Here is a 26,567-nt window from a genome sequence, read left to right as displayed (position 1 = left end):
CTTTTTTTATGTAAAAGCGAGTCCTCAGTATAACAAAAAGGGATTGAGAGGACGCATGTCCCGCTTTAATGAATAACATGAAACATGATCCTCTTTAGGTCATTTCCCACTGACCAGCAAACACGAGTCTGATAATGTCCGGGTTTTATTTCACTGTAAACACAACGCAGAGGGCCGTAGATTCTATGTCACACAAACCGCTCGTCAGGAGTTAGAGAAAACATGTAAACAGCAGAATTTAGGCTTTATCAGCATGTAAAACATACAGGATATACAGAAGAATGCAAATTTACAACAAGAGATTTGTACAGTCCTACGTCCAAGGCATCCTTTGGGTACCGAATGGTTAAAAGTGACAGTTTCAAAGCCTTAAAGCACTTTCCACACTCACCGTGAAGGTTTATGGTTCTATTGCTTCTTGTAACAGACAATATGACCACCTGAAGGTTTCTTTATTTGTTTACATTTCTGTGATCACAGTGGTTAGTAGGTAGTTTACATGCTCCACAGTGTGTCATCCTTGAGTCATTGTTCAGGATGATTAACGTTTATCGTTACGATGAACACTATTTATTTAGAAAGTATTTTCAATATACATTTCAGCTACGTGTGTGACTGCTATAGTTACAGGTGCCTCTTGATAAATGGGGAATATATATCACTGAAATGCTTTTTTTTTTCCAGCCATTTGGTTCAGAAGTGAAACCCATAATTTATATTAATCCATTACTGTCACATGCACTATATCGCCAAAAGTATTTGGTCGTCTCCCTTCAGACACATGGGATTTTTTTTTTTTGTCACACCATATTACTGCTTAATAGTTTCACATGTTGGTTCACAGCTATTAGAGCTTGAGCTCTTCTAGGGAGAACCTTGGACAGAGTTTAGGAATGTGTTTATGAAAATATTGAACCATTATTCCAAAAGCGCATTTGTGAGGTCAGACACTGATGTTGGACGAGAAGGCCTGGCTCATCATCTGCGTTTTGATCCATCCCAAAGGTGTTCTGTCAGGTTGAGGTCAGGACTCTGAGCAGGCCGGTCAAGTTTTTTTTTTCTCACCAGAGGCCCTCCTCCTTGTCTTTATGGACCTTGCTTTGTGTACCAGTTTATAGTCATGTTAAAGCAGAAATGTGGCTTCCTCAAACTGTACCTACAATGTTGGGAGGATGAAATTGTCCCAAACGTCATAGTATACTGCACGCACAAGATTAACTAATGAATTAAATCACTGAACCACGTTACGTTTTTCTAATCTGTGTAACAAAATCACATTATCCCAGCATGAGTAACTGGCTACCACATTTAGTTCAGCAACATCCAGATATTTTGGTTTGCTGTGAGACAGGAAAGAACATTTCAATTAATCTCAGGGAGATTAAGGTTTACATCAACATAAATCTGATATTTACACTCTGCCTTCTTTGCAGCTAAATCATGTGAGTAATAGTCAGGCATTGTGTCATGACCAAAAACTGCTAAATGTCTTGCCCCCGTGTTACTGTGAATCTCACCATTCCTAAGTCAGCATGTACAATACTGTCGATTAGTTCACTTATTTCAGTGAGGGGGAGCGTTGCTGCATTGTCTGATTTATTTTTAGTCATACAACACAAAATACATGAAACACACCGCAGCTGTAAACATTAAAAGAAAAACAACAGTTATCTTGATTCTCGCACCTTTCCACAAACAAAAACACCAGTCCAGCTCGTTTCCCTGCTACATAGTTGCATTACAAAACGGATAAATTCTCATATACTCATCGGGAGGTTTAAGGCATTCAACTTTAAATCGGCTAATTGTAAAGCCAACACTGAACCCATCAGGGTGGCGTGAGCTTTTAAACTAAGAGAATACAGCTTTTATTCCAGTCTGAACAGTGGTGCATTAATGAGTAATCACAGTGAGCGCATTTTTAAGTCAAACAGATCTTTAGTTTAAAACTATAAGCCGTTAATGACTTCCCAATGATGAGGCATTGCTCTTTGGTTCTAATAATACTTTTGACTTCCCTTTGGATAATACGACAGTCTGTTCTGTTATTTGACAGAAAACGTGGAACAAATAGCTGTTTTTCTTTCATATTTTCACTCCGACCACTGAAATAACTGAGAAGGAAATAGAAAAACCTGTAAACATGATGCAATAATCAGGATGTGTGATTGTGTCGGCTCGAAGCACGGCGGCCAGCACATGACGGGGTCTGAGGCCAGAGCACGACGATCACGATGGACAAAATGTTTATGTGAGTCCAATTTCCTCCAGCACGCTGCGAGGCGTCTCTGCATCCTGTGGGGGAGAGGAGAACCACAACCCGGGTGAAGAGCTGCACACCCATTCAACTGTGGCCGAGCACGTACGGCGCCCTGCAGGGGTACTCAGACCCCTTCAACTGTTTCATATTTTTGAACCGTTTTCTGTGATAAACCAACACAAAACAAGGGGATAACGGGGCAGTGGAGGGAAGATGATACATTGTTTTCAAATTAATAACCGAAACAAACTGGGGCGTGCATTTATATTCCCGAGTAGAACCACCTTTGGCTTCAATAACTGGAGTCCTTTTTGGGTATTCCTCCACCTTCTTTGCACATCTAGAGAGCTTTACCAAGTCTTCTTTTCAAAATGGACTAGGCTCAATCAAACTGGGTGGAGAGCATCTATGAACAGTAGTTGTACGTATCAGCTTCCCCACACCACAGCATGATGCTGCCACCACCAGTTTGTCTCATGGAGATCCAATTTGGCATCATCGGATCACATCAGATTACCTGTTTACTTGTTACACAGTGTACGGCAAACCACAATAAGGATTCGCCCTGCCTTGATGGATTTTCACTATGACCTTCGTCCTGCCAATCTTCCATAAAGGCCAGACTTGTTTAGCTGCACAACCATTAGTTGTCCTGTTGACAGATTCTCCCTACAGAATCACCATAGATACATAAAAACATAAAAACTACTTATCTGCCCCGACATTTTAGAGGCAGGTACCACAGTCTTTCAGTAATCAAATGATGTAGCAAACAGTTTTTAAGCCTTTAGATATTAGCAGAACTTAAACCTGCTTGAAATTCTCCACAACATTCTCCCTGACTTGTCTGCCCCCCCTAGGTGAAGTACTTGGCCGCTAATGTGTTTGTTTCTTTTCTTGTGTTAAAACTCTGCTTTTGGTGGTGCAGTTTGCTTTGCTCTAATTCTAAAATACTCCACTATGGCCTTTTGCCGACTGGCAGTCATCCACTAAACTGGTTTGTGAAATAATCTCTAACTTTTCTCTCCCTTACTTCTTTATCGCTGACATTAAAATTCTCCCACCACTGTGTTAAGAGCTGGGATCACTGTTTCACTCCCTCACGGATGCCCAGATCCAAATGCTGGGGCACAAATTAGTGGGATTGGAACTCGTTTTGTTCCTACTGAACCGTGTTTTGAGAATGTGTCATTGATAATGATGAGAACGTAGCATCTCTCAGAACACCATAGATATGCCATTTGTTAAGTTTCATTTGCTGGATTTGTCTACACTCTAAACTTTAGTTTAGTCATGCTTCTGGCTAAATTAGAAGGAATAACATTCAAAGAGACTCACTTTACAGATAGAAACCTTGCAAACCTATGGCCATCATGTCATTTCAAATCTTTGCGATAAAAGCAAACCAGTAGGAAGTTTCCTAGAGTTGGGTTCATCTTTATTTGACATACTTTCCTTTCTTTGTCTTTGATTGTTCATGAGATGAAATTTAGATAGCAGAAAATGCCGTTACGCCACAGAACTGTGCTCATTTGCATTTAGATAATCATGCGTGTTACCTTAGTGGCAAAAAGAAGAAGAGACACTTACTTTGGCATCCTAAAGCAGCGTTCAGCACCAAGGTAAAGAGAGGGAATTTCATCAGAGCAGAGAAACAGAAAAACAGCTTCACATAATCAAGCATTTCTGCACAGAAACATTCGTAAAGTCATCATATTTTGAGTGCAAAAAGTTCAACTCAGAGCTGGAAAGATTAACAGATTGGCTGTACAATGTTCTCTAGGGAGACATATGTCACACATGGACAAGATTTTTTTTAAATGTTATATCAGTACTCTACACTCCTGTAACCGAATAAGAAAACTCATCATACCACCTGAACTTTTCATACATTTTGTCCCATTACAACTACAAAGAGTAATGCACTGTATTTTATCAGGCTTCTACGTGATAGACCAACACAAAGTAGTGCATTAGGGTTGAAAATGTAAAATGTTTCCAATGAATTTGTATTCAAAATCCTTAACTCTGACACTCCTAAATGAACCAGTGAAAATAACTAATTTTTGTGAGCGTGAAATTCAATCTCAGTGTAAATCGTGCTGTTCTGTTGCTGACCTCAGAAGGTTTGTTAAAGAAAGTTGGCGATCAAACAGCATCATGAAGACCAAGAAACATAGACATAGATCTGAAAGTGGAAAGAGTAGCTGTGGTATGGCACAAAAGCGACATGGCCGTCTACCTAAACAAACTGTAAAAGGAGCATCAACCAGGGAAGCAGCTAAGAGGCCCTTGGTAACTCTGGAGGAGGTGCAGGAGAATCAAATCGACCATTACTGACGAAACTATTAGTAGTGCACTTCACAAATTTGGCATTTATGGGAGACTGGTGAGAACAAAGCAATTCTAGAAAGCCAGAAGAAGTCCTTTTTGTAGTTGGCAACAAGCAAAGCAGGGAAAACAGCCAACCGGCGTAAGAAAATGCTCTGGCTAAGGTGTATTGCTGCTGAAACGATTAGGTAAGGCGTGTTGTGTTCATGTGACAAGAGGAAATCTGAAATCAAACCCACAACCTTCTGATTGCAAGACAACTACTCAACCCATCAAGCCACAGTCGCAGAGGAAGTCAGTCTGAGATGTGAGGAAGATAGATGGAGCTAAATACAGGACAATCCTGGTAAGAAAGATATTGGAGGCTCAAACAGACATGAGACTGAGATGGAGGTTCAATTTCCAGTGGGATGATCGCCCTAAAAATACAGAGCTACAGTGGAGTGGTTCAGATCAAAGCCTGTTCTTGTTACAATGGTCCTGTCAAACTTCAAGTTGGTCTTTCACATACAATCCAAATAAAATGGAAGTTTGTGTTTACAGTCTGATAAAATATCAAAAGGTTCAAGGGACATGGATATTTAGCTTGACACAATTCAGTTTGTTTCTGAAACACGAAAAAGTAAAATAAAATCACATTTGAAAACATTTGCCTGGATGTTTAGGAACGTGCATCATGGCATAATAGAAAAATACCAGAAAAGTTAAAAGGTTAAATAGGCAAAACACGACTGCTTAACGGTCAGAAATATATTATTTATTATGTTGTTAAATCAATTATTGCATCACTTTATTTTATCACAACAGTCCAGTCATGCTTCTTATATTTGTCAGCAGGACACACTTTGGTAATGAAACACTGCATTGAGAATGTGGTGCTTAATCTTAATTTAATTAGTGCAAAACACATTTCTATTGCTGTCATGTGATCCATCTAAAAGCACTTACCTTAAGAGTAGATATTAAATATATATGTATACAAGATTTTATTTCAAAGATATCATAATGAAGTAGTCAAACAAAATGAAGAAACTATATTATAGATCTATCATAATTTTTTACAGTCATCATTACAAGGAAAACAAGACAGACAGAAAATAATGCAACCATAAAAAGACAAACTAAGAATAAATGGTTGAACAGATAAAACTTGTTTTAGAGTTACACAGTTAACATAAAGTAAAATCTGATAGATAAAAAAAAAAATCTCCTGTGAGCCAAGAAGCCTCCAATTAATACATCTGTGGACAACTTTAACCAAAGGAGGCTGATCTGTGTTTAGGTAGCTTTAGAGTAAACACGATCAAACAATGGGAGGTGTGTTCCTAATATTTCTCTATAAATGAAACAAGTCTGGACTTGAACACATACCTCCGTGCTGCAATCTCTGCAACAGGGGGCAGGCTTTCCCCACAGAGTGAGAGGAAGCAGCATGGGAGGACAGCATGGTCCGCATAAATAAAATAACACTGAGCCCATGTGTCCTATTTAACCACAAATCTGAGTTTTAAACATGTCATCCTGATCCAAGGGTGGCTTAAATTTATCACACTATTGTCTCAATCTGTCTGTTTTGTTTATAATGTGGTCATATGTGTTCTCTGCAGCCTGCATTTCATTTTATCACTATATTATCGTGCTATTGTATAAATAGGCACATTGTGAGCACTGTACAATCCAGAGTTAAATCTGTCGTATGTGTACTCATACCTGGCAAATAAGTCTGATTCTGATTAGCCATGTGTAAATTCATTTTCAAGATGTCTTGATTTTCATTCAGAACTTTTTAGCATCTCAAAAAGGGAAAAAAAAAAGGAGCAAAATGTCTAATAAGAGGAATTTGAGGAAAAGGACACAGTGGATCAGGATGACAGGATGCAAACATGCTACTTTACAGTGATGAAAAAAAGATAAATGTGGTGCATATTAAAAACATTATTAAAGAAAATGTATTGGACCAATGACAGACGTACGCTAATGCATCAAAACAAAAACTGTGACGTCTCAGTCAGCATATTAGTTTGATTTAAAAATGTTTTCTTTCTCCGGTAAGAGGCGCGTCTTTAAAAATATAAATAAAAAAAATCTGGTCCACACGTCACCACAGAATTTCACTGGTGGTTTACATCCCGGACAGTACTTTAACACGGCTGTCATGCCTCGAGTGGAATTGAAACGGATGATACCCACCCCCCCAAACATAATGTCAGGGGCTCAGAGGGCATAAAGAAAGGTGCCAGGCACTGAGAAGCTCAGCATGCAGGGTGGACAGCAGCAGCGGCAGCAGCAGCAGCAGCAGCAGCAGGTGGCAGCCAATCAGTACACAGGCACATTAAAGTACTCATGACGGGGCTGAGGGAGAGAAACACACAGCTTAGACAACAAGGCAATGCTCAGTGGCAACAGCCTCAACCGCATTCACACACACTTCGGCAGCAGGACATGCAGGACACAAAACAGCAGGCGAGATGCATCATCATTCATCGACAAACTATTCTCCACAGTCTCCTTCGCCTTAAATAAATGTGCTTGGATGAAGAGATTCCCACCATGTCCCCCATGATACATGATATGTTTCAGGGTGAGGATAGGCATCTCGGCTTAGCTTTAAGGAACTAAAACAGAAACCTTGCAAATGTTTTGTTGTTGCTTAAACTTTTCCACATTTTGCCAGGTTACAACCACAGCGTTCAATGCATTTTACTGGGATTTTGTGTGGTAGACCAGCACTAAGTAGTGTATTAGTGCGAGGCGGAAGGAAACCATATGGTCTTCCTCCCAAGTCCATATTATGTAGAAACAAAACTCCAAATTACATCTGCAGGACTTGGGGCTAATTATTTACCAACTCTGCACATCTAGAGACTAATGTTGCTCAGTCTTTGCAAATTCCTGAAGATCAGTCAGCTTAGACAGAACAAATATATATTTTCAAAGTCTTTCAACAAATTCTCTGTTTGTTCTCCAATGTTCTGCAGCACCTCTTGTAGGCCTTTACAGAGCAGCCGCATTTATACTTCAAAGTGATTAAAGATTAAAGTACACCTGGGTGGCCTCTGAAAGCACCCTGCTGCTTGGGTTTTTCATTAAGTATATCAGAGTAAAGAGGACTAAATGCAAATTTGTGCCACAGGTTTCAGATTTTTATTGAAACTGTGTGCCGTTTTCCATTCCCCTTTACTTTATTTTGTCCTAGCATATGAAATCCAGGTTAATTACCTTGAAGTTTGTGGTTCTAATGTGACAAAACATGAAGAAATATGTGAATATTTTTGCAAGACACTGTAAAGAGGAGTGATTTGTGTGAATACAATGTTAACAGGATGAAAACTTACAGTTTGCAATGTTTCACCATCTAAGTCAGACAGTAAGTGAGTTTTAATTCAAAAAGGTTGTGCAAAGGCAACCTAAACGTATTCATATAGTATGTAGTAAGGCAATGGACAGTGGCAGCAATAATGTTAACACACATAAAGTAAAAAAAAAACAACGACAACACAAAGACAGGTTTCTGTTCACAACACAACTGCACACGGTCAACAGTGAAGACACTGCTATCCGGGGACCAGGGATGACACTAGGAAATCCATTTTAATGAGCAGAGACTGAGCTACAGACAGAGTCTTAAACTGTTCACATAAACATCTAAGACACAAGAAGACTACAGGCTCTAGGGGTACAGGGAGCATGTACCCACAGACATAAAGTATTCACCTTAGCCGGCCTAATTCTGGAAAAGACCAGAGGCTTCTGATGCCATATTTGGGACCATCACACCTGTGAGGCAAACATTTTCATAATGACAAAGACTCATCGATCAGGTCTACCAACCTACTCTACGACACTTCTAGACAACATGCTCAAGGAAAAAGGGATTAACTGTGCACACCCGCAACGACGTCTCGGCTCAATCTACGGCAGGCTCCTCCTGCGCTAAAACGAGCAGAGCTCACAATCTTCTGAGGCTTCATTAATCCTAAACAATATCTGCTAGCTGGCACCAAAGCTAGGGCCATGTCTTAAGGAAAAATTTCATTATAGTCTTAACAAAATAGCTTCCACTAAATCCGCTGTGGTATGTTTTCCGTCCAATTACTGCGTTGTGTCCTTACTAATGCCTGGAAACCCAAGGCACCGGGTCCAATGCCCCTGCACCGTTTTAACCATGCCCGGCTTAGACTCCACCAGTTTATATTCTGATCTGTAGCTGGATTTTATCCGTCTTGTGCAACTCCACTGTAGCACTAGCGCTTTAAAAGCTCCAGCTGTTTACCCTGATTACTACACTAAGTCGTCAAGCAGATTGCAGGTTAAATTGTTTTCTTCCTGTATGGCTTTGCAGCAACATCTCCGCAGGAGGTCTTCTTTTAATCTGGTCTGACTGCTGCTTTGATTATAAAAACAACCATAACAAGAGGAGGCATCACAATAAAAATCTAGAGATAGATGAGCTTGTTTCTTTATTGCATAATTGATTCCCCCCCCCCTCTTTTTTTTTTTAGATTTTATGTAATGTTTACCTAAGAGCTTAATTTGAAATGGTGCGGCCTGAGCGAGCTAAATTCCTGTTCGATTTTGAGGGTTTTAGTCATGGAGCTGATTCGCTTCTTCAGATGCATGATTACAGTGACCTAGGTGGCTGATACAGTTGTAGGTTTTCAGACTGAAAACACAGCGGGGGAAAAATCTATTCCGTTAGAAACAGAAAATATGTTGATGTGTGGATAGTTTATACCTATTTCTCTTTAAAAACTGCTCCATTTGACTTACAGCAACAAGCATCCTATTAATATAAGGAATGATTTTGAACCCCCCCAAAAAAATTTATAAATGTTGAATTTCTTCCTGATGACTTCAGAAAAAGTGGTCCATCTGTCCATCCATCCTTCTGCTTATTACAGAGATTAGGTTGTGGGAGTAGCAGGTTCAAGAGTGAAACCAAGACTTCCCATGGAGAATCTCAAGACATTACCAAGTTATAAAAGATACACTGTCCCTCCAGAGAGTTCTGGGTTTGCTAAAGGGTCTGCACCCAGTTAAATGCGCTCAGAAAACCTTGAAAAGAAGGTACCAACAGGGAATCTTTGTCAGATTCTTAAACTACATCCTTGCGATGCAGAGGAGCAGCAGCTCTACCCAGAGTTCCTCACATTATTCTTGAGGAAGCTGCTTATATCGGGGTTCTCATTCTTTGTGCCATGACCATCTCTCATGACCATGATGCAGATAGTGACCCCCAAAGCAGAAGGAGCTGTCCTCCTTATTCCAGGCAAAATCTTTGGCCCCAGACTTGGAGGAGTGGACTCTCATTCAGCAGCTATATGATCGGCTGTGAATTGCCCCAGTTGACACTGAAGGTCATGCTTTAAAGTAACCAACAACACAACGTCATCTGGAAAAAGCAATGGACGAGGCCCTGAAGTTCGCAAATCAGACAGACACAGTCGTCTGTACCACTGCATATGGATCCGGTCCATGAAGGCCAGAAACAGGACCAGGTACAAGGTGGAGCCCAACACATACTGAGAGCAAGCTCACCTTCCTGCTGAGAATCCAGGCTCAGCAGTCCCTCTGGCCTCCTCTAGGCTGATGGCTTCCATTAATGGTGCCCATTAGTGGGTCCTTTGGTTACCACCATGAACGGCAGTGATAACTTTCAGGCCACAGCTCCTGAGGGCAACATCAACAACGGAGGTCCTGAACATGGCTGATCCATATTCCATGTCCCCACCCTCCCTTGGAAAAGAAGAAATATTCTCCTAGAGGTGTGAGTTAAAGATCGCTGGAATAGGTTCCTTTGCCAGATATTTCCAGCTGACCCTCACTAACCTGGGTTTACCAGGTTCGATAGCCTACCCTGCCGCCGTATCCAACTACCAGGCAGCAATCCGCTGACAGCGCTGCCTCTCTGTTCAGACCGCATAAGATGCAACGTTGCAGGTCTGATGATCCGACTGTAAAAACTGATCATCAACATTTGTCCCAACGTGGCTTGGTACCAAGTACACTTATGAACCTCCTTGAGCTCCGACGCGTTTGTCAAGGACATCCTGTGCATCACACAGAAGTCCAGTTATAAAAGGCAGTTTGGATAAGAGGGGATGTTCTTCACAATCACACCCCTACAGGTAATGCCATTGCTGCTTACATGGCCATTGAAGTCCCCCAGAAGCACCACAGCATCCCCAGATGGCACCGCTTCCAAGAAACCATCCAGAGGTTCCAGGAAGACCATCTTGCAAGGTAAGTAAGGTAAGTATGTAAGGTGCTATTCCAGGTCCCCTAAACCAGATTTTGATGCCGGGAATCATTAAACTAAGGTCTCTGCCGTATCCTGCCACCTAACTTGAACGCACCAGAGTTCTTCATTTATGGTTGACTTGAATACTTTTATGATTTAAAAATGCATTTGCTGCTAAACAAAAAGAAAGTATGACTTTCTGTTTCAAAAATGTCTTAGTCCAGAAAGCAATAGATACAGGTACCCTTGAAAAGTGAGCAGGAATTGGTTTTGACGTCTTTACCGCATGTGTAGAGTAAAGAACATGACCATCCATGCTTTTTATTTTACAGCTTGATATTATAGATTTTGAGGAGCAAAAATAAAATGGTCAATTGGGGTCGAAAATAGAAATTTCAAACATTAGTTAAATAGGGTTTCAACATCGCTTCACTGCTTAAAAATTAGTAAATCATTTTATTCACTGTGCATAAAATCAACCCGGTCTCCACACAGGCAGTACAGCCATTTCCAATGCTATTGAAGTACAAAATCAAAAATTATTTTTAACATTACAATACATCTGACTTTAGACTCTTGTTCAAAAGTAAACCATGAAATGCTTATCTAGAGCTGAAACGTGTTGGATAATACTGCCTGTGTGGACGTGGAAAAAGTAAAGATTCATTGCCAAGTTCATGCCAGCTACAACCCTTTTAGTGCTGAGGATGTGTGTTTGGCTCAGAGCACAGAGATATACTAACAGAAACACATGCAGGTAGAAGTTCACGGCACACAGAGCTGCAAAAACCCATGCTGACTGACTGACTTCACCAGTCTAGTTACCAATTAAATGGATGGAGGCATGGATAGGCCTTTACAAGATCTCCTCATTTGGCAAACTTCCCCAGTCTTCACTCTGGCTCTATAAATACAGAATTGAGCTGATCAATTTTTGTGTTACTGTCAGGGTGAGTTTAAGACGAATGTCTTGTTTTCACGGCACTTCTTCGAATACCAGAATCAATCTCTGTGAAGTCCTTACACTGGCTCCCTGTATCTCAGATAATAGACTTTAAAATACTGATTTTGGTCTATAAATCCCTGAATGGCTTAGCACCTAAATACATCACACCCTTGTTATCAGTGTATCAACCCTCCAGACCACTCAGGTCTTCTAGTTCCAGCCTGCTCTGCATACCTAGAACACGAACCAAACATGGAGAAGCAGCATTTAGTTCCTATGCTCCCCTGATCTGTAACAAACTTCCAGAAAACTGTAAAAGTGCTGAAAGCCTGAGTTCCTTTAAATCACAATTAAAAACACATTTGTTTAGGATTGCCTTTGACTGTTCTAGTTAAACTGTTTTACTGAAACATCATTAGTTTAAGTTTGTAGTCCAACCGTTTTTATAATCATTAATATTTACTTTTAATTGCCATTTCCTGTTTTATTTTCTTTAAATTTTCTACTTTTTTTCCAACTGTTTTGTTACTTGCTTTTATTCTGTTTTTATTTTCCTATGTTTTAATCATGTAAAGCATTTTGTGTTGTCCTTGTACTGAAATGTACTATATAAATAGACCTGCCTTGCCTTGTGATTTATACACAAAAGGGGGAAAAAAAAGCTCATGAAGAACTTAGCACAACCCTCTGAGGATCAGTGTACCGTCTGTGCGCAGACAGCACAGCTTCACATTGTGTCCTCTGGCATTTTGTCCTTGGCTGGGCAGCAACTGCCTCACAGATAATTATGATGGAGATTATTTAGATTCCCCAACACTGAATCCATGATCTAACCATTTCACTTTGGGTTCATATATATTCATAACTCTGTAACATCTTGATGCCTGCGCTTTTCTGCTTAAATCTACATTGAGAGATTGGTGAATACTTTGACATTTTTAATTCATGAGCAGTCCACCAGGCTGATGTTTAGGGTGATCTTTAAATGTTGGGCCTCCATAATAGTTTTTGTATTCTTGACGTATTTTAAACCAGTAACATATTGTGCCCGAGTTGCTCACTTTGTCACTGTGCATAGCGAGAAAAAAGAAAAGAAAAAAAAGAATGTCCCAGTTTTCTCTCTAACTACTTTTCTCTAGTGGATGTTAATGGGTTTGTCAGCAGTGGCCTGATTTCTCCTCTAAGAACTCATTAGCTGGGGCCTTTTGGAGCACTATCTGACCAAACGGGGAGGAAAGAAATGCAGCAAACTCATCAGCCTGCTGCCTGACAGATTAGCTGTTTGGTAAACTGGGTTTTACCAACAATAAACTTAGCAGAAAAACTAAGGAAACTTGTGTTTGGTTGATTATTTCTTGTTGTAACAATGGTTCTTGACACTAAATCTTATATTGCAGGGAAGCCTGTTTATTTCACCCTAAATTGTGCCACATTAATAAGGAAAATTCATTTGTGGGTTGAGCAGCAGGGTTTATCATGTGGGTTACACTCAGGAAAAACTTGCCAATGCCAAACAGCTTATGTTTGAGGCAGCGTGATGTTGGGAGGCAGCATCCCCCTCACTGAAAAAAACAAGGCCTGCCATCACTAGAGGCAATCTCAAAGGAGGGAGCTGTACTGCAACCATTAGAAATCCCACATCTCCACTCTTAAGCAGGATTCACATTGTGTGATTCTCAGACGTTTTGGCTAAAATCTCTTGCTGTGAAAGACCATCTTAGGTTATGTGCTTGAATCAACCATATGACAGATGCAGTGAAGGCCGATTAAGAGCTCCCCGGACCAGAGACAACCTGCGACAAATTGGAAGCAGTATCTGATATTTTCTTGGTACATCATGCAACTTGACTGCTACTGCGTCCGATGTCTTTATTCTCAGAAGATTAAAGTCAGGATTTTAAGATTAAATTCATAATTGAATAGACTTTTTTTAAAGCCCCTAATCATCTTTCACATGTTTGGGATAGGCTGAGAGGTTTTGATAAGTTTACACGAGCCCAAACCACATACAAAACTCAACTCATGAATGGATTTAGCCACCAAATGTAGCACCATTAAAAAGGAAATAAACAGACTTTCCAACACTATGAGACTTTTTGCCAAGAAGAATTGCTACAAGAAAATAGCAACTGTAACTGACCGAAAACAGATTTTCTTACCGTTTGAGCCAAGTGCGCATGTCTTTTATTGCAGTGAAGTGAGACTGTTTTGTGGTTAGTGACTGGGTTGATCCTACCATAACCTGGATGCTTGAGAATCTCCACTTGCAGTTAAGGTGTTGTCATTTCTGAAGCCTTCATCTCAGAACTACTTTAGATGTTTTACCTACTGGTGTCCTCTAAAGATGTGAACAAAAGCTTCATCATGCTAAAGAATGAACATTTAAAGGGCATATACCATCACATTTACAACTTTTCCTTCTCAGTTGTGTTCAAAGAAATGAGCAAAAATGTGTTAAATGTGAAAAAGAGAAATCCCGAGCACAACACAGCCCGAAACCTAGCTAAAAGTTGCTAAAGACTGAGGACTTTAGGTACAGAACACAGAACTCCACGTTCACTGCATGACTCAATGGCGACCAGAGACAAAACTAGTCATAGCAAAGTCTCCTGCTCAAACATAAGTTCATAAAGACTTGGCTCTTCTTCTCTAGTAAAGAAGAGAAAATTTAGGAGAGGAAAGTGTTACCTGTGAAATAGTAGCTTGGTAATCTTAAGGTCCTACAAACATAGCCAACAATTTAAAAGCACTCTGTTATGAGCCAAGTCTGATTAGGATTCACCACATTGGTGAATAAATGCTTGTAACAAAAATTTTGGCAGCATTAGGAAGAAACCATTTCTACTCCAATTCTGACCGACATCGGTGATCTGAATCAAGTGGACAATGGATCTGGCATTTCCCCCAAAAAACTGTGTCGCCAGGATACTTAGAAAGTTATCCCGTGATTGTGTAAAACACAGCAGCAGTGAATGGAAGCAGCTAAAAATCTCACTTCTTTTAAACACATAATCAGCAAATGTTGTGGGAAAATGTTATTCTAATCTGGATCTTCAAACAAAACGATGATTTTGGTGGAGGAGGAGAGGTCTCTCTCTGCTATTTCCACAAAGTACGCTCAGTTATGCTGCAAAGACAAACTTTGGGGAAAGTAAGACTTCTATTAGAGATTCTTTTTTTTAAAGATAATTTGTTTTCAGTTTAAAACAATAAGCTTTTGTGTTCAACTTCCAAATATTATAGTATGTTTTGCATGTTAGAGAGACGGGGCTCTTTTTTCTTTTTTGCTGTTTTGCTTTAAACTATGAGGATATTTGCCCTTTAAAAAAATGTGGGTCCATCAGACATCTGAGTTTTAGTATGAGGTCAGTGTAAAGCAGGACTAAAGCAGATACTCTAGATTTGTAATCACACTATCCAGTTCTGAAATATAGCCATTGCTGGTGTGTTGATTCTGCTTGCTATGTTTATCTAAAGCTACTGATCTAAGTCTACAGGAAGGCCTACATTGAGTTTAACAAACTGTACCTGCAAACAGACGCATCTGAAAGTCTATATTCTGCAAATCACAACAGCAAAGAATACACAAGCAGAGAGAGAAACGTGTCAGTTGCAATCAAGACCAAGCAACCTAAATGCACGAGACATAAAGCACAATGAACTGCATGATAAAAAAGAGGAAACATGAGAAATGAGAAAATATTTAACATAGATAACCTGTAGGTGTATGGTGGAATATTCAGTAAAGAAAAAAAAAACATTTTCCACAAGACAAATATGATCAAGAGGAGCAGAAAAGGGTCTGAGAGCAGAACTTATCCATGTTATTAACCTGGAGTTTTTCTATGTGCTTGGACTCATTGTTAGAAATGAGCTTTCTGCTGGGACGCCTGAATTATTCAGTTCTATTATTTCCGTTAGCCACATGCAAAAACATTGTTAAGTTCAGAAAATATAAAGCCAAACATACTTTGACCTCTTTATACAGTGCTTTTGTTTGGACACTGTACTTTGCCGCCATGTTTTTGACTTCCTATAACATCTTTATTACAGAAACTCATATCCTACTGACAGAGCAGTGCCTGAGCCCACCTTCATAACTGGACATTCTGGCTGAAGCTACACAGCTACACTAAAGACCACAGTAATGTGCTTCACAATCCAACTCAAACAGCTGCTACTGCTGTTGGTTTAGGACAAAAATCATTCTGATCTCATGTTGGAAAGTGAATTGACCTTTAGTGATCTGACTTGTCTGTAGGCCGGCTCGTCTTGTTACTGAAAAGTGCTGTATAAATAAATAAACAGTACTATGTGGAAGGGATTTACTAAACAGGGAAATAGGACGTAAAACCTAACGTGTCAAAGCACTTACCTCGTTGTGGACAACTCTTAAGTATTTTTCAGCTTTAATATAAAAACTCACATACTAAACGTAAATGTATGTTATAGCCTCATATCATTCATTAAACCAGATTTATTTTGTGTCAATTTGCTTTAGGAATACACAACACTCTCCACACTTGTTAGCACCCCTTGTACAGATGGATGTGAAGTTTCAATAGAAAATATTTTATCCCAGTAGCATAATCTCACACTAAAAAAAAAAAGTGTGGCTAATCAAACCTTTAATGTGACTGATTCAGACAGGGAATGACACCAGGAAAACAAAACGTTTTCCTCATATACAGTCAAACAGAAGCGGGGTTTGTAAAACCCTACTGGGACGTTAACTGGGACTGTGTAATTTGGGCCAATAAGACCGAGATTGAGTTTTTCAGCAACAAATACTCCAGGTGATCACGAATATGCATCACCTGGTTCACCAAACAGTAAAGTGACCTTCATCTCTATCTTATGACTTTCGATGGTCCTGGGAGGAAGGTTCATTTCCTACTGAAAACCTGGTGGCTGGGCTGAAGAGCCGAACGCATAAGAAGGTATTCACTATGAGATTATGCTACTGTAATACCACAGATCCATCCATCCACATGACAAACGACCATTCATGCACACACTCACACCTAAGGACAATTTAGAGAAGCCAATTAACCTAACACAGATCCATTTATTTCATTTTGTTGAATGCAAACAGAAACTGCTTTCTTTGATGACTTGGAGAGAAAAAGGTGATTTGGTTTGTATCGAGTCTCCCTTGCAGTTCAGTAATATTAACCCTGCCACTAAATCAGTTCTTTAGTAACAGAACCACCTACGTACACCGACTCCCAGGTACCAACATTTCAACTGTTTTGCAGTGGGTCAGCTGTAACTTTTGGAAATACGCCTTTATTAGCTTTCTGGACATTTTTCCCCATTTGGATACCTTTAAAATTCTTCCATCTCTATACGTAAAGGCTTTAACTGCACCTGTTACTTCTATTCAATTGACAAACATTCAACATTTATATTCAAATCTAAGCAAAAAGTAACAACAAGAAAACAGGTACAGGATCTATTATTATTATCAAGAGCTATTACTCATACTGTAACCATTTATTAACCAAAGTTATAAAATTATCAGGAAGCAGCAATTGTACACTAATGTAAAATATGCTGAGCTGCATTTTATTTGTCACTGATGTGAAAAATGATAAGTGTATGTACTCCTTGGAAGACAAATTGAAAAGAAAATGAGACAAAAAATTAACAATTTTTTTGTTTTAACAGAGAACACATCCAAGTCTTACCTCCTGCAGTAGGTCGGCCTGCTCGATGGCCTTCAGCACGTTCTTCTTGGACGTCTCCTGAGCCTCCCCGCCCAGCAGGAATTCATCCAGAATGAAGTAGGCCTTCTCAAAGTTGAAAATAATGTCAAGCTCACAAACCTGGAAAAGTGAATATATATACAGGATTTATTGTAGCGGTTTGAGACTGAGGTCAACAGGTGGTAGCTGGAAAGGAGGCCACTTTTAATCAAAGAAAGAAGAAAACATAAACGGAAAACTGAGCCAGAAGTATTTAGCATAAACGTACACTGCCGAAGTATTTATCCAGCAGCTCCACGTATCTGTGGATGATTTCCAGTGTGATGAGCTCATTGTCCTGGTCCTCTATGGCACAGCAGAAGTACAGGCTGGCGTATCTGCAACACAGAGCGTTCAAATAAGCCTCTTTCACAATAAACCGTAGAACCGCACGTAGATCCCATGTTTAACCGGTTGGATCGACTGGAACTGCAACTAATGTGCATGTCTGATTCACATGTTTAGTGGCTGAGCTGCTGAAGCTCACAAAGAGCAGCGAGGACAGTGTGTGATGGTAAAGAAAGAAAAAAAAAAAAAAGGCCTGGGAATAGATTATCATCACAACTTTCAGCCACACTATCAACTTTAAATCGTCTCTAAATATTTTGCAACCCTAGTAAAAAAGTGCCATGTCCAGCAGACAAAGTGGGAGCCAGGAGAGCTGACTTTATGCAGTACATAGACAGGATCTTTAAGTGATGTACAGTAAGGTCTCCCTTTGCTATTAAATGCTGCTGAGAGAGGAGTTCTCAGCTTTTATTAAAGATGGCTGCTTATTAGGTGCAAGGTGTTCATTAAAAGCCAGAAGCCAGAAGGGGATGCTGAATCAGTTAAGCCCCTTGCCACAGTCCTTTATCCCTGATAATCCCAGAGGCTGTCTTTAAGCATGTGATGATTGGCTAATATAGGAGCTGGTCAGCTGATCCCCTGGAGCCAGAGCGTGGGGTAAGGGGGGGGCAGAGTTGGTCTGCAGAGTTGTTTCAGACGACAATAGAGGCCTTACAGAACAGAAAAGCAGTCTCTTAGGTTTCCTGTTATCTGATCCTTGTGCACTTTGTTGACCCTCTTTTGCAAATGATCACAATGAAAGGCACTTAAAAACAACGGCATATTAAACGCAGGATGCTTTTCTAAATATAATATAGGTGCTGGTCATTTATTTACAATATCATGAAAAAGTAGCGGTTTTTTTTTTCAGTCATTCAATTCAAAAAGTGAAACTTATATATTATTTTCATTCATTAAACACAGACTGATGTTAGTTGCCAGTTATCAAAATTAAAAGAAATAAACACTTGAAATATATCAGACTGTGTGTCATGAATGAATATAAAAGTTTAAATTTTTGAAAGTAATTACTGGAAAAAAAAAAAGAAGAAAAATCTTTTTCTATACACATCTGGCCTTTATGGAAGACAGACAGTGGTGGCAGCATCATGTTGTGTGAATCATTTTCTTCATTAGACACATAGAAGCTGGTCAGAATTGATGGAAAGATTGATCTAAGTGCTAAATCCAGAGCAATCCTGGGAGAAAACCTGTTAGAGGATACAAAAGACTGGAGACTGGGGAGGAGGTTCACCTTCCAGCAGGACAACGACCCGAAACACACAACCTTAGCTACAACACAATGAGTTGGACCAAAGCAGAAAATAACGCTGCGACATTTGTGGAAAGTAAAAAAAAAAAATTCTAGAGGGTGAGGCTGAGTTATATCATTTCAGGCATGTACTTCAGTAAATTGAACTCTATATACTTACAGAAGCTTTCTTGTTCTAACATAATATCTAAAATCTATGTAGATTACAATAAACTGCTCTTGAGCTAAACTGTGATAAAATAAACCAGCCCCTCAACATGCAACCAGAGCAAATACTTACCCAATAATCCCTTCTCTCTCATCTAATTCTCTTAAAAATATTGAAATGTTTCATTTAACTAACAACCATCATGATATTCTGTTCACAATAATCTCAGCTGACTAAATTGTTAGAAAGAAAATAATGTTCAGGTTGTTATGGCCCCCAGGGGCCACGACATAAAACCAACAATGGGCCTGAGCCACACATTTGAAGGCTTTTTAAGAACAAGTGGATCAGATCAGAGTAAATACTGTTTGGTAATGAGTAAAGAGCTGTTCACATTTCAGGTCAACACTCTGTAGGCGGAGACCACAACGCTGACGTTAGCATGGGATGTAGCAGTTCAGTCAGTGAAAAAGGTGCTGATGAGTTAGAGGGTCCAAGCTGGATGCACACCTGGGCTTGTAAGGACAAGGGCACCCAAATACTCATGTTACTTAGCAAAACTGTACCTTCTAAGAAAGGTTAGCATCCAACTTGAAATAAACAAAGTTAAATGTTAAAAGGGAACTAGTTTAAACATTTGCAGATCACTTTGGATGAGCCGATAGTAGATGGTAGTAATGTGACCAAATGGGAAAAAGCCAGAGAGCGAGCCGTACACTTGAGCAAGGCACTGAGGGATTTTGCACGTTAAAAACCTTTTGGTTCTAAGCTAATTTTCACATAATAAAAAAAAAAAATAAAACAGCACAGACCAAAGCTGCATGTCATCCCAGACTTCAGCTTTTCCTCTCAGACATTACTGATCCCCGTTTGATTTGGCTTCAGTCCTGATTCACTCTGGAAGAAACACAGTTTGTAATGGGGTTCAAGGTCCAACTATACAAAAATAAATGTAGTTTTTGCTGTCTGCATGTAAGTTATGAATGTAAAAAAAAAAAAAAAAAAAACTTTGAAAAAACAAAAACTTTTAACTACCGCTCGTAAATAAACCAACATCAGCTCAGGCACCTTCAGACCAGTGTTCATCTGGCCACGCAGGGCCACCCGGCTTCACCCAGAGTCTGCCTGCTTCTCCGTTGGCACAGCAACAGGATACAGGGAGGGAAAACTGATGCTCCTCCTACTTTTAGTCTTTCCGTGATGGCTTGATCTCATTGCCAACAGTCTTTCCTGATTCCCCGTTTGAAAACACACTTTGAACTGATCCATTTTTTTATTTCTCAAAAAAAAAGGTCTCACCGGGAAAGATTTTGTCCCCAAACAAGCCGAATCAGCACCCACCTCTTGTACACAACCTTTAGGTCTCTCCACTCCAGGAAGCTGCACATTTTAGGTTTCCGAGCCAGGACGGTCTGCACCAGCTCTCGGGTGATCTTCTTTTTCTCCTTGTCAGACAGAGGCACGTACCATTTCTGCAGCCGGAGCTTGCCTTGACGACTGAACAGCAGCATGAACTGCATCTGAAATGAATGCGGACGAAACGAGGAGAGGAAGAAGTGGGTCGGTGAGGAGAGACCACAATAAACATTGTATGCAGGCAAGACCTTTATATAAAAAAAAAAAAAAAAAATCAGCAAATTGAATCAATTCCAAAAAAAATTAGCAGGTTGATCATTCAAACTGACATCACGCTCATTCAGGCCTTTCTCCTCGTTCGCGACATCTCAGTAACTTATTGCATCGCCAGGAAGTCAATTTCTTTCAAAGATTTCGCTCATTACACACAGATGGACACATTTCACTGATTTATTCCTTGTAATCTTGTTGATCATGACTTGCAGCTAGTCATAACCCCAAATTCTGTTTTTTCCAGAACATTACATACGACCAATAAAATTTTTTTTTTTTAATACACATAAATGGCGTTTTACTGAAAAGTATGTCCATTTGCTCGGGGCTCGTCTTGCACGAATTACCGCCTCAGCGCCGCGTGGCATGGAGCCGATCGGTCTGTGGTTCTGCTGAGCTGTTCAGAAAGCCTGGGTTGCTCTAGCCCAGACCTTCAGCTCTTGTGTATCGTTGGGTCTGGCGTCGCTCGTCTTCCTCTCCACAATACTCCACAGAATCTCCAGGTCATGCCTGTTGTTTGCTACTCACGCACGGTGCTGACATATTCATTAAAGCAGGGCTTGGTACCTTCTGGCCGGATGGGCAGGGACCAAGTCCTGCAGGAAAATTAAATCAGCATCTCCTCCATAATGCTTGTCAGCAGAAGGGAGCACGGAGTTCCCCAAAACTTCCTGGTAGACGGCAGCGCTGAGTCTTCGACTTGGTACGTGTACGTCTGGTGGCTCTCGGTCGAGTCCACTTCTCCCGGCTCTTAAATGGGATTAACTTCCCAATCCTTTTAAGGCTGCGGTTACTCCTGCTGTCTCTTGCAACAGCATTTTTCCTTCCGCTTAATTTTCTATGGATATGCATGAATAACCCTAACCCTGGTCATGAAAGAAGTTGATTTCTGTCTTAGCCTTAATGGCTCCCCGCCAGGCAACTGTTCAGTCAGCAGTCTTCCTCGTGATTGTGTCAGCCACAACACAGAGCTTCTGTATTAAAAATTATCTTCATTGGTCTCATGTAGTATGCAGAAATTTCTAAGAAACTAATTTAGTTTTTAGCTGTGAGCCAAACTGATGAAAACATAGTGAATATGAACACCTCAAGTATATAATTTTGTGCGCAATGTGTCAACACTGCAAAAACGGAACTTAAAATAAGTAAAATTTTCTTAAAATAGGGTGTATTTGTCATTGATTTGAGCAGGTAAATAAGACTATTTGCCAATGGAATAAGATTTTTGCACTTAAAATAGGAACAACTCATCTCCATCACCTTATTTCAAGTGCAGAATGTCTAATTATCTTATTTTAGGGGTAAAAATACTCATTCCATTGGCAAATAATATTTTTTACCTGCTTAAATCAAGGACAAATACACTAACTTTAAGAACATTTTACTTATTTTTAGATCCGTTTTTGCAGTGAAAACCATACTTTTTTTTCAGTCGAATTGTTGAAATACTTAATATTCTAATTTATTGAGAACCTGTCTATAGAGTGCTGTGTCAAGGTAATTGTCCCCTTACAAATGCCTTGATTTCTCTTTTTTTGGACACATACAGATTAGTTTAAGATCAAACAAGTTTTAATATTAGACACAAAATAGCCCACCTGAAACAATAATGCCGTTTTCAAATCATATTTTAAAAGGCTATCCACACCAACCTGGCCCTGTGTAAACATGTAATTACCACCTATTAACTGGTTGCAAGTGTTTTGAAATCCTCGCCACTAGTTGTGCCAGCCTTGCCAACAGCTGCCAATCAAGCATTTGGGAAACTTTTACGTCGCTGTGGAGAAGTTCTTGCCCAAACCTTCTCTGCACAGCTTTATTATTTCAGCCGTACCGGAGGGTTCTTTAGCCTGAATGGCCTGTTTAAGGCCACAGCAGAGCGTCTCAATCAAATTTAAGTTTTAGACTTTGACTAGGCCACTCAAATGCGTGTGCTTTGTTCTGATCTTTGTTTATGCCGCATGATCTTAAGTTTCGGGACCCAAACTGCCCAGTCACCTCCCGTCTTGACTATTGTAACTCTCTCCTCTACGGTTTACCACAGGAAACCCTCAATAAACTTCCGTTGGTTCAGAAATCTGCTCTCCGTATCGTCACCCTCTCCTCTTCTTTCCAACACATTACCCCAGTTCTACAACAGCTACACTAGCTTTGCATCCAATTCAGGATCCAATTTAAGTTACTCCTACTTACTTTCAGGGCCATCCATAACCTTGCACCTCCTTATTTGTCCGAAGTTCTCCATATTGACACCCCCACTCGCTCTCTCAGGTCTTCCTCTACCATTTGTCTCTCTGTCCTCTCTATCCGTCTCAACACCATGGGTGGCAGAGCTTTTTCCTATTCTGCCTCACCCAGCTCTGGAATCAATTGCCTCCTGACATCCACAATGTTGACTCCCTCCTCCATTTAAAAGGTCACCTCAAAACGTACATTTTTAAAGCTGCCTACTCTCTGTAAATGTTATATTTTTGTATTATTGATGCTTTGTTGCTGTATTGCCATTTGTTTGGTTTTAATTCTGTACAGTATCCTACATTTTGTACAGTGTTATGAAAGGCGCTTTTCAAATAAAATAAAATATGCATTATGAACTGACGGCCGGGGATTCTCCTTTCAGAATATTCTGACAGAACAGATTCATGGTTTCCATCACTTATGGCAAGTTGTCCAGGTTCTGAAGCAGCAAAGCAACCCCAGACCATCGCACTACCACCATGTTTGATTGAAGTACAGTTTTCCTTCTTTAGTCGGCGGTTGCTTTGGCCTTGGAGCTCCATCATGGATGCCAGGGTTTGCCTCTTGGTACTCCTTGGTACTAAGCAGAGAATACAGACTTTCACTGAGGCAAGGGAGGCAGGCAGGGTTTAATGGTGTTCTGGCTTCCTTTATGATCTTCTGATTGATTTCTGATGCACTCTTGGAGTAATTTGGGGAGGTAGAGCCATTCACCATTCCTCCATGTCTTCTCCATTTGTCGACAAAATTCAACGGAGTCCAAAAGTCAATTTCTAACCATTTCCAGACTGACAGACGTCAATGACTTTGTTTCCCCATCTGTTCTTTAAATTCCTTTAGATCAGGGCATAGCGTGTTGCTGAAATTAATGTTTAGTCAACATCTTGTTGTCAGGCAGGTTCTATTTGAGAGATCTCTTGAATCTACAGGTGTGACGGCAAATCTGGCCAGGATGCAGCGAATGAAAACTGATAAAACAACGTGGGTGATCACAGTTAGGTGGTGATTCTACAATGCAGTAAGTTTTATTTCTTAATAAAGACAGGTTGGTTTGGCTAGTCGTTTTCCCTTAACGAGTGGTATAACCATCTGCAAACTGCTTTTTTAAGACAAAGATAACTTGAGTTATCTTTATAATAAAATGGGTTTGATCATCTGAAACGTTTAAGTTTGAGAAAAGGTATCAAAAACAGAAGATAAGCCAGTCCCAGGGCAAGGCTGCCCCTGTCTTTCAATTCTAGTGATGTCCCTGGAAATAACCACAGCCCCCAGGAGGAGCAGGAAAAAATAATCAATGACAAATTAGACTTAAATAAAATAAAGGAGCTTGAGGATTTCTAGTTGTTTTACAAAAGAATAACCTGTTATAATAAAGTTATAATTAGTCCTACACGGCTACTGTTTGCGTGTACCGATTAGGATTCACGGCGCTCTGTTTTGCCCTGGGTTTAATTTTTGCCAGAAAAGTTAAGACAACAGCTTCCTGAAATGCCCATGACAGCGTTTCTATGACAAAGTCCTTCTTGGTGCCAAACTATCTGCTTCGTGGTCTCCAGCTAGTTAAACATCATCATACCGTTATGAACACTGCGGAACGGAAGTACCAAAAACGCCGTAATTCTCCGCTTAGCTTCACAGCCTTTACCATCACCTCCACCGTCTAAATCACGACCTTCCACCCGCAATTTTAAGCCATTTCAATATTAACAAGCCAGCAACGCCGTTTTAAAACTACTCACCATGAATAACTGCACTGTTTCCCCGTCTCAAGGGAAGAGCTACCTCACTTCCACCATATACCACGGAGCAGGTGGAAACTCGCTTATGATTGGCTCCCAACAAGCTCGGGATGGCTGTCATTGGCTGATGCGCGTCAACAGTCCCCGCCTTTTCCAACGCTTTAATTCAACCCTCTAAATCTTATTGGCTGCTTCAGACAGCGATCACATCACGAGTTAATGCTTATTAAGATCTGGAAAGCGTCCCCAAAACAAGCAACACGGCGAACAGAAGCTGGCTTTATCAGACTTTTAAAGGAAAAAGTAAATAAATAATGAAACATTGTTCGTTCAAAGTAGGGCGCTGACAATTATATATTAGCTTAGCATGAGCATATGAAGATGGGGATGCTTAAGGACAAGTAGGTCTGTATCCAAGAAGTATTTAGGTCAGCACACAGAGTCTATTGTTGATCAAAAATATGGCTGAATCTCAGCTGCAACCTGTCCGCTGACTACACAATTCTGTGGAAGATATCAGTGTAAAGAGAAAAAAAAAACAATGACAAAATGATATAGCTATGAAAGAGAGAAACTAAACCCTAAATAGGACAGGTTCCCGGATTTGTTGTGGAAATTACATTTCACAACAAATCAGCACAATAATGCTACTTTTAGTCACTTCAGATTTAGAAAATCAGACTAACGTCACAATAATAAATATGATCTTCTGTCAGATAGATTAATGCCTTCATTCAGCTGCAATAAATACAATGGAAACTGGGCTTGTTAGCCCACTTGGCTTCCTCTAAATCTATATGAGGCACTTAAAGTAATACAAGGAGGTATTGTAGATGGTTTTACTACAGTGCATAGCAAAAGTATTAACTGAACTTGTTCATTTTTGGTCACATTATAACCACAAACTTGAATCTATATTATTGGGATTGCATGTAATAGAAAAACAAAAAAATAATGAATAATAGTAGAGAAGAAAAAGAGACAGTCTCACTGCATTAATGAGCTTAATCACTCTTTTATTGTAACCTAACTAATATGTCAATATTTGTTTTACTCACATTTCCCCATAGTTCTGAACAATTTGACAAATAGGGCATAACCAAAGAGGAGTATATAATATACATGCCTTTTACACTTATTAAGTTTTGTAGTCTAAACAATATTTTGCTATTTTGTCTTTAATATATTTATTGTGGGGCTTCCAACAAAATGTATTGTGCAGAACTATACCTAAATATTTGCTTTCATAACCCCTTTTAATTTCAATTCCATTTAAATGTAACTTTACATTACTGCATGTAATGTTAGAACGTACAAAGGAATGGCTTAGATCAAAGCAAAGTATACTGATGTATTGGAATGGTCCAGTCAAAGTCCATGCTAAAATCCACCTTGCAAACTCTGTATAGTTTGTCTACCCATTTGTCTGACTGAGCCCAAACTCAGTCAGACAAATGGGCAAATTTTTTTTTGTCTATAGATGTTCAAAGTCTAAAGGGACAAAATCCAAAAGAATTAACTGCACCAAACAGTGGTTCTACAACATTTTGCATATTCATATATTTTTCACTCTCTGCTTCACAATTCTGCATGAAATTGCTTGGTCCAGCAGGTAAAATCTCAACAAATCTCATTGAAATTTTAGATTGTGACCTGATGCAATGTTAAATGTTAGGCGGTGTGAATAC

The 26,567-nt window shown here is 39.8% G+C and overlaps 1 protein-coding gene across 7 annotated transcripts; it reads right to left on the bottom strand.

Annotated features, from left to right (window-relative positions):
• Positions 1-127: 127 nt before the first annotated feature.
• Positions 128-24,961, bottom strand: LOC105925347 (adaptor related protein complex 1 subunit sigma 2). Of its 7 annotated transcripts, XM_036141518.1 has the most exons (7): positions 24,880-24,961; positions 20,615-20,793; positions 17,755-17,863; positions 17,469-17,606; positions 15,307-15,337; positions 8,306-8,368; positions 5,327-6,943 (listed from the first exon to the last, which is right to left on the bottom strand). In XM_036141518.1, the coding sequence occupies exons 1-6, from the start codon at positions 24,880-24,882 to the stop codon at positions 8,316-8,318; spliced, it is 513 nt and encodes a 170-aa protein (XP_035997411.1). In that variant the 5' UTR covers positions 24,883-24,961; the 3' UTR covers positions 5,327-6,943; positions 8,306-8,315. The 7 variants fall into 7 exon arrangements, 6 of the variants coding, with proteins under 6 accessions (XP_035997409.1, XP_012716590.1, XP_035997411.1 ...); XM_036141516.1 differs by lacking the exons at positions 5,327-6,943; positions 8,306-8,368; positions 15,307-15,337; positions 24,880-24,961 and adding exons at positions 128-2,295; positions 3,851-3,859; XR_004931714.1 differs by lacking the exons at positions 15,307-15,337; positions 24,880-24,961.
• Between the last annotated feature and the right edge of the window lie 1,606 nt (positions 24,962-26,567).

The sequence above is a fragment of the Fundulus heteroclitus genome, chromosome 9, assembly GCF_011125445.2.
Source record: "Fundulus heteroclitus isolate FHET01 chromosome 9, MU-UCD_Fhet_4.1, whole genome shotgun sequence".
NCBI lineage: Eukaryota > Metazoa > Chordata > Actinopteri > Cyprinodontiformes > Fundulidae > Fundulus > Fundulus heteroclitus.
The sequence above is the reverse complement of the archived record's forward strand: the minus strand, read 5'-3'. Positions and strand labels throughout refer to the sequence as shown.

Excerpts from the sequence above, each read along its gene's own strand:
- LOC105925347 (XM_036141518.1), bottom strand. Across the intron at positions 15,338-17,468 it reads AGGCCGACCTACTGCAGGAG|AATATAGACTTTCAGATGCG; the intron begins GTAAGACTTGGA and ends TGTGATTTGCAG. Across the intron at positions 8,369-15,306 it reads TCAGATGCGTCTGTTTGCAG|GTGTGATGGTCCCAAATATG; the intron begins GTACAGTTTGTT and ends TTTGCCTCACAG.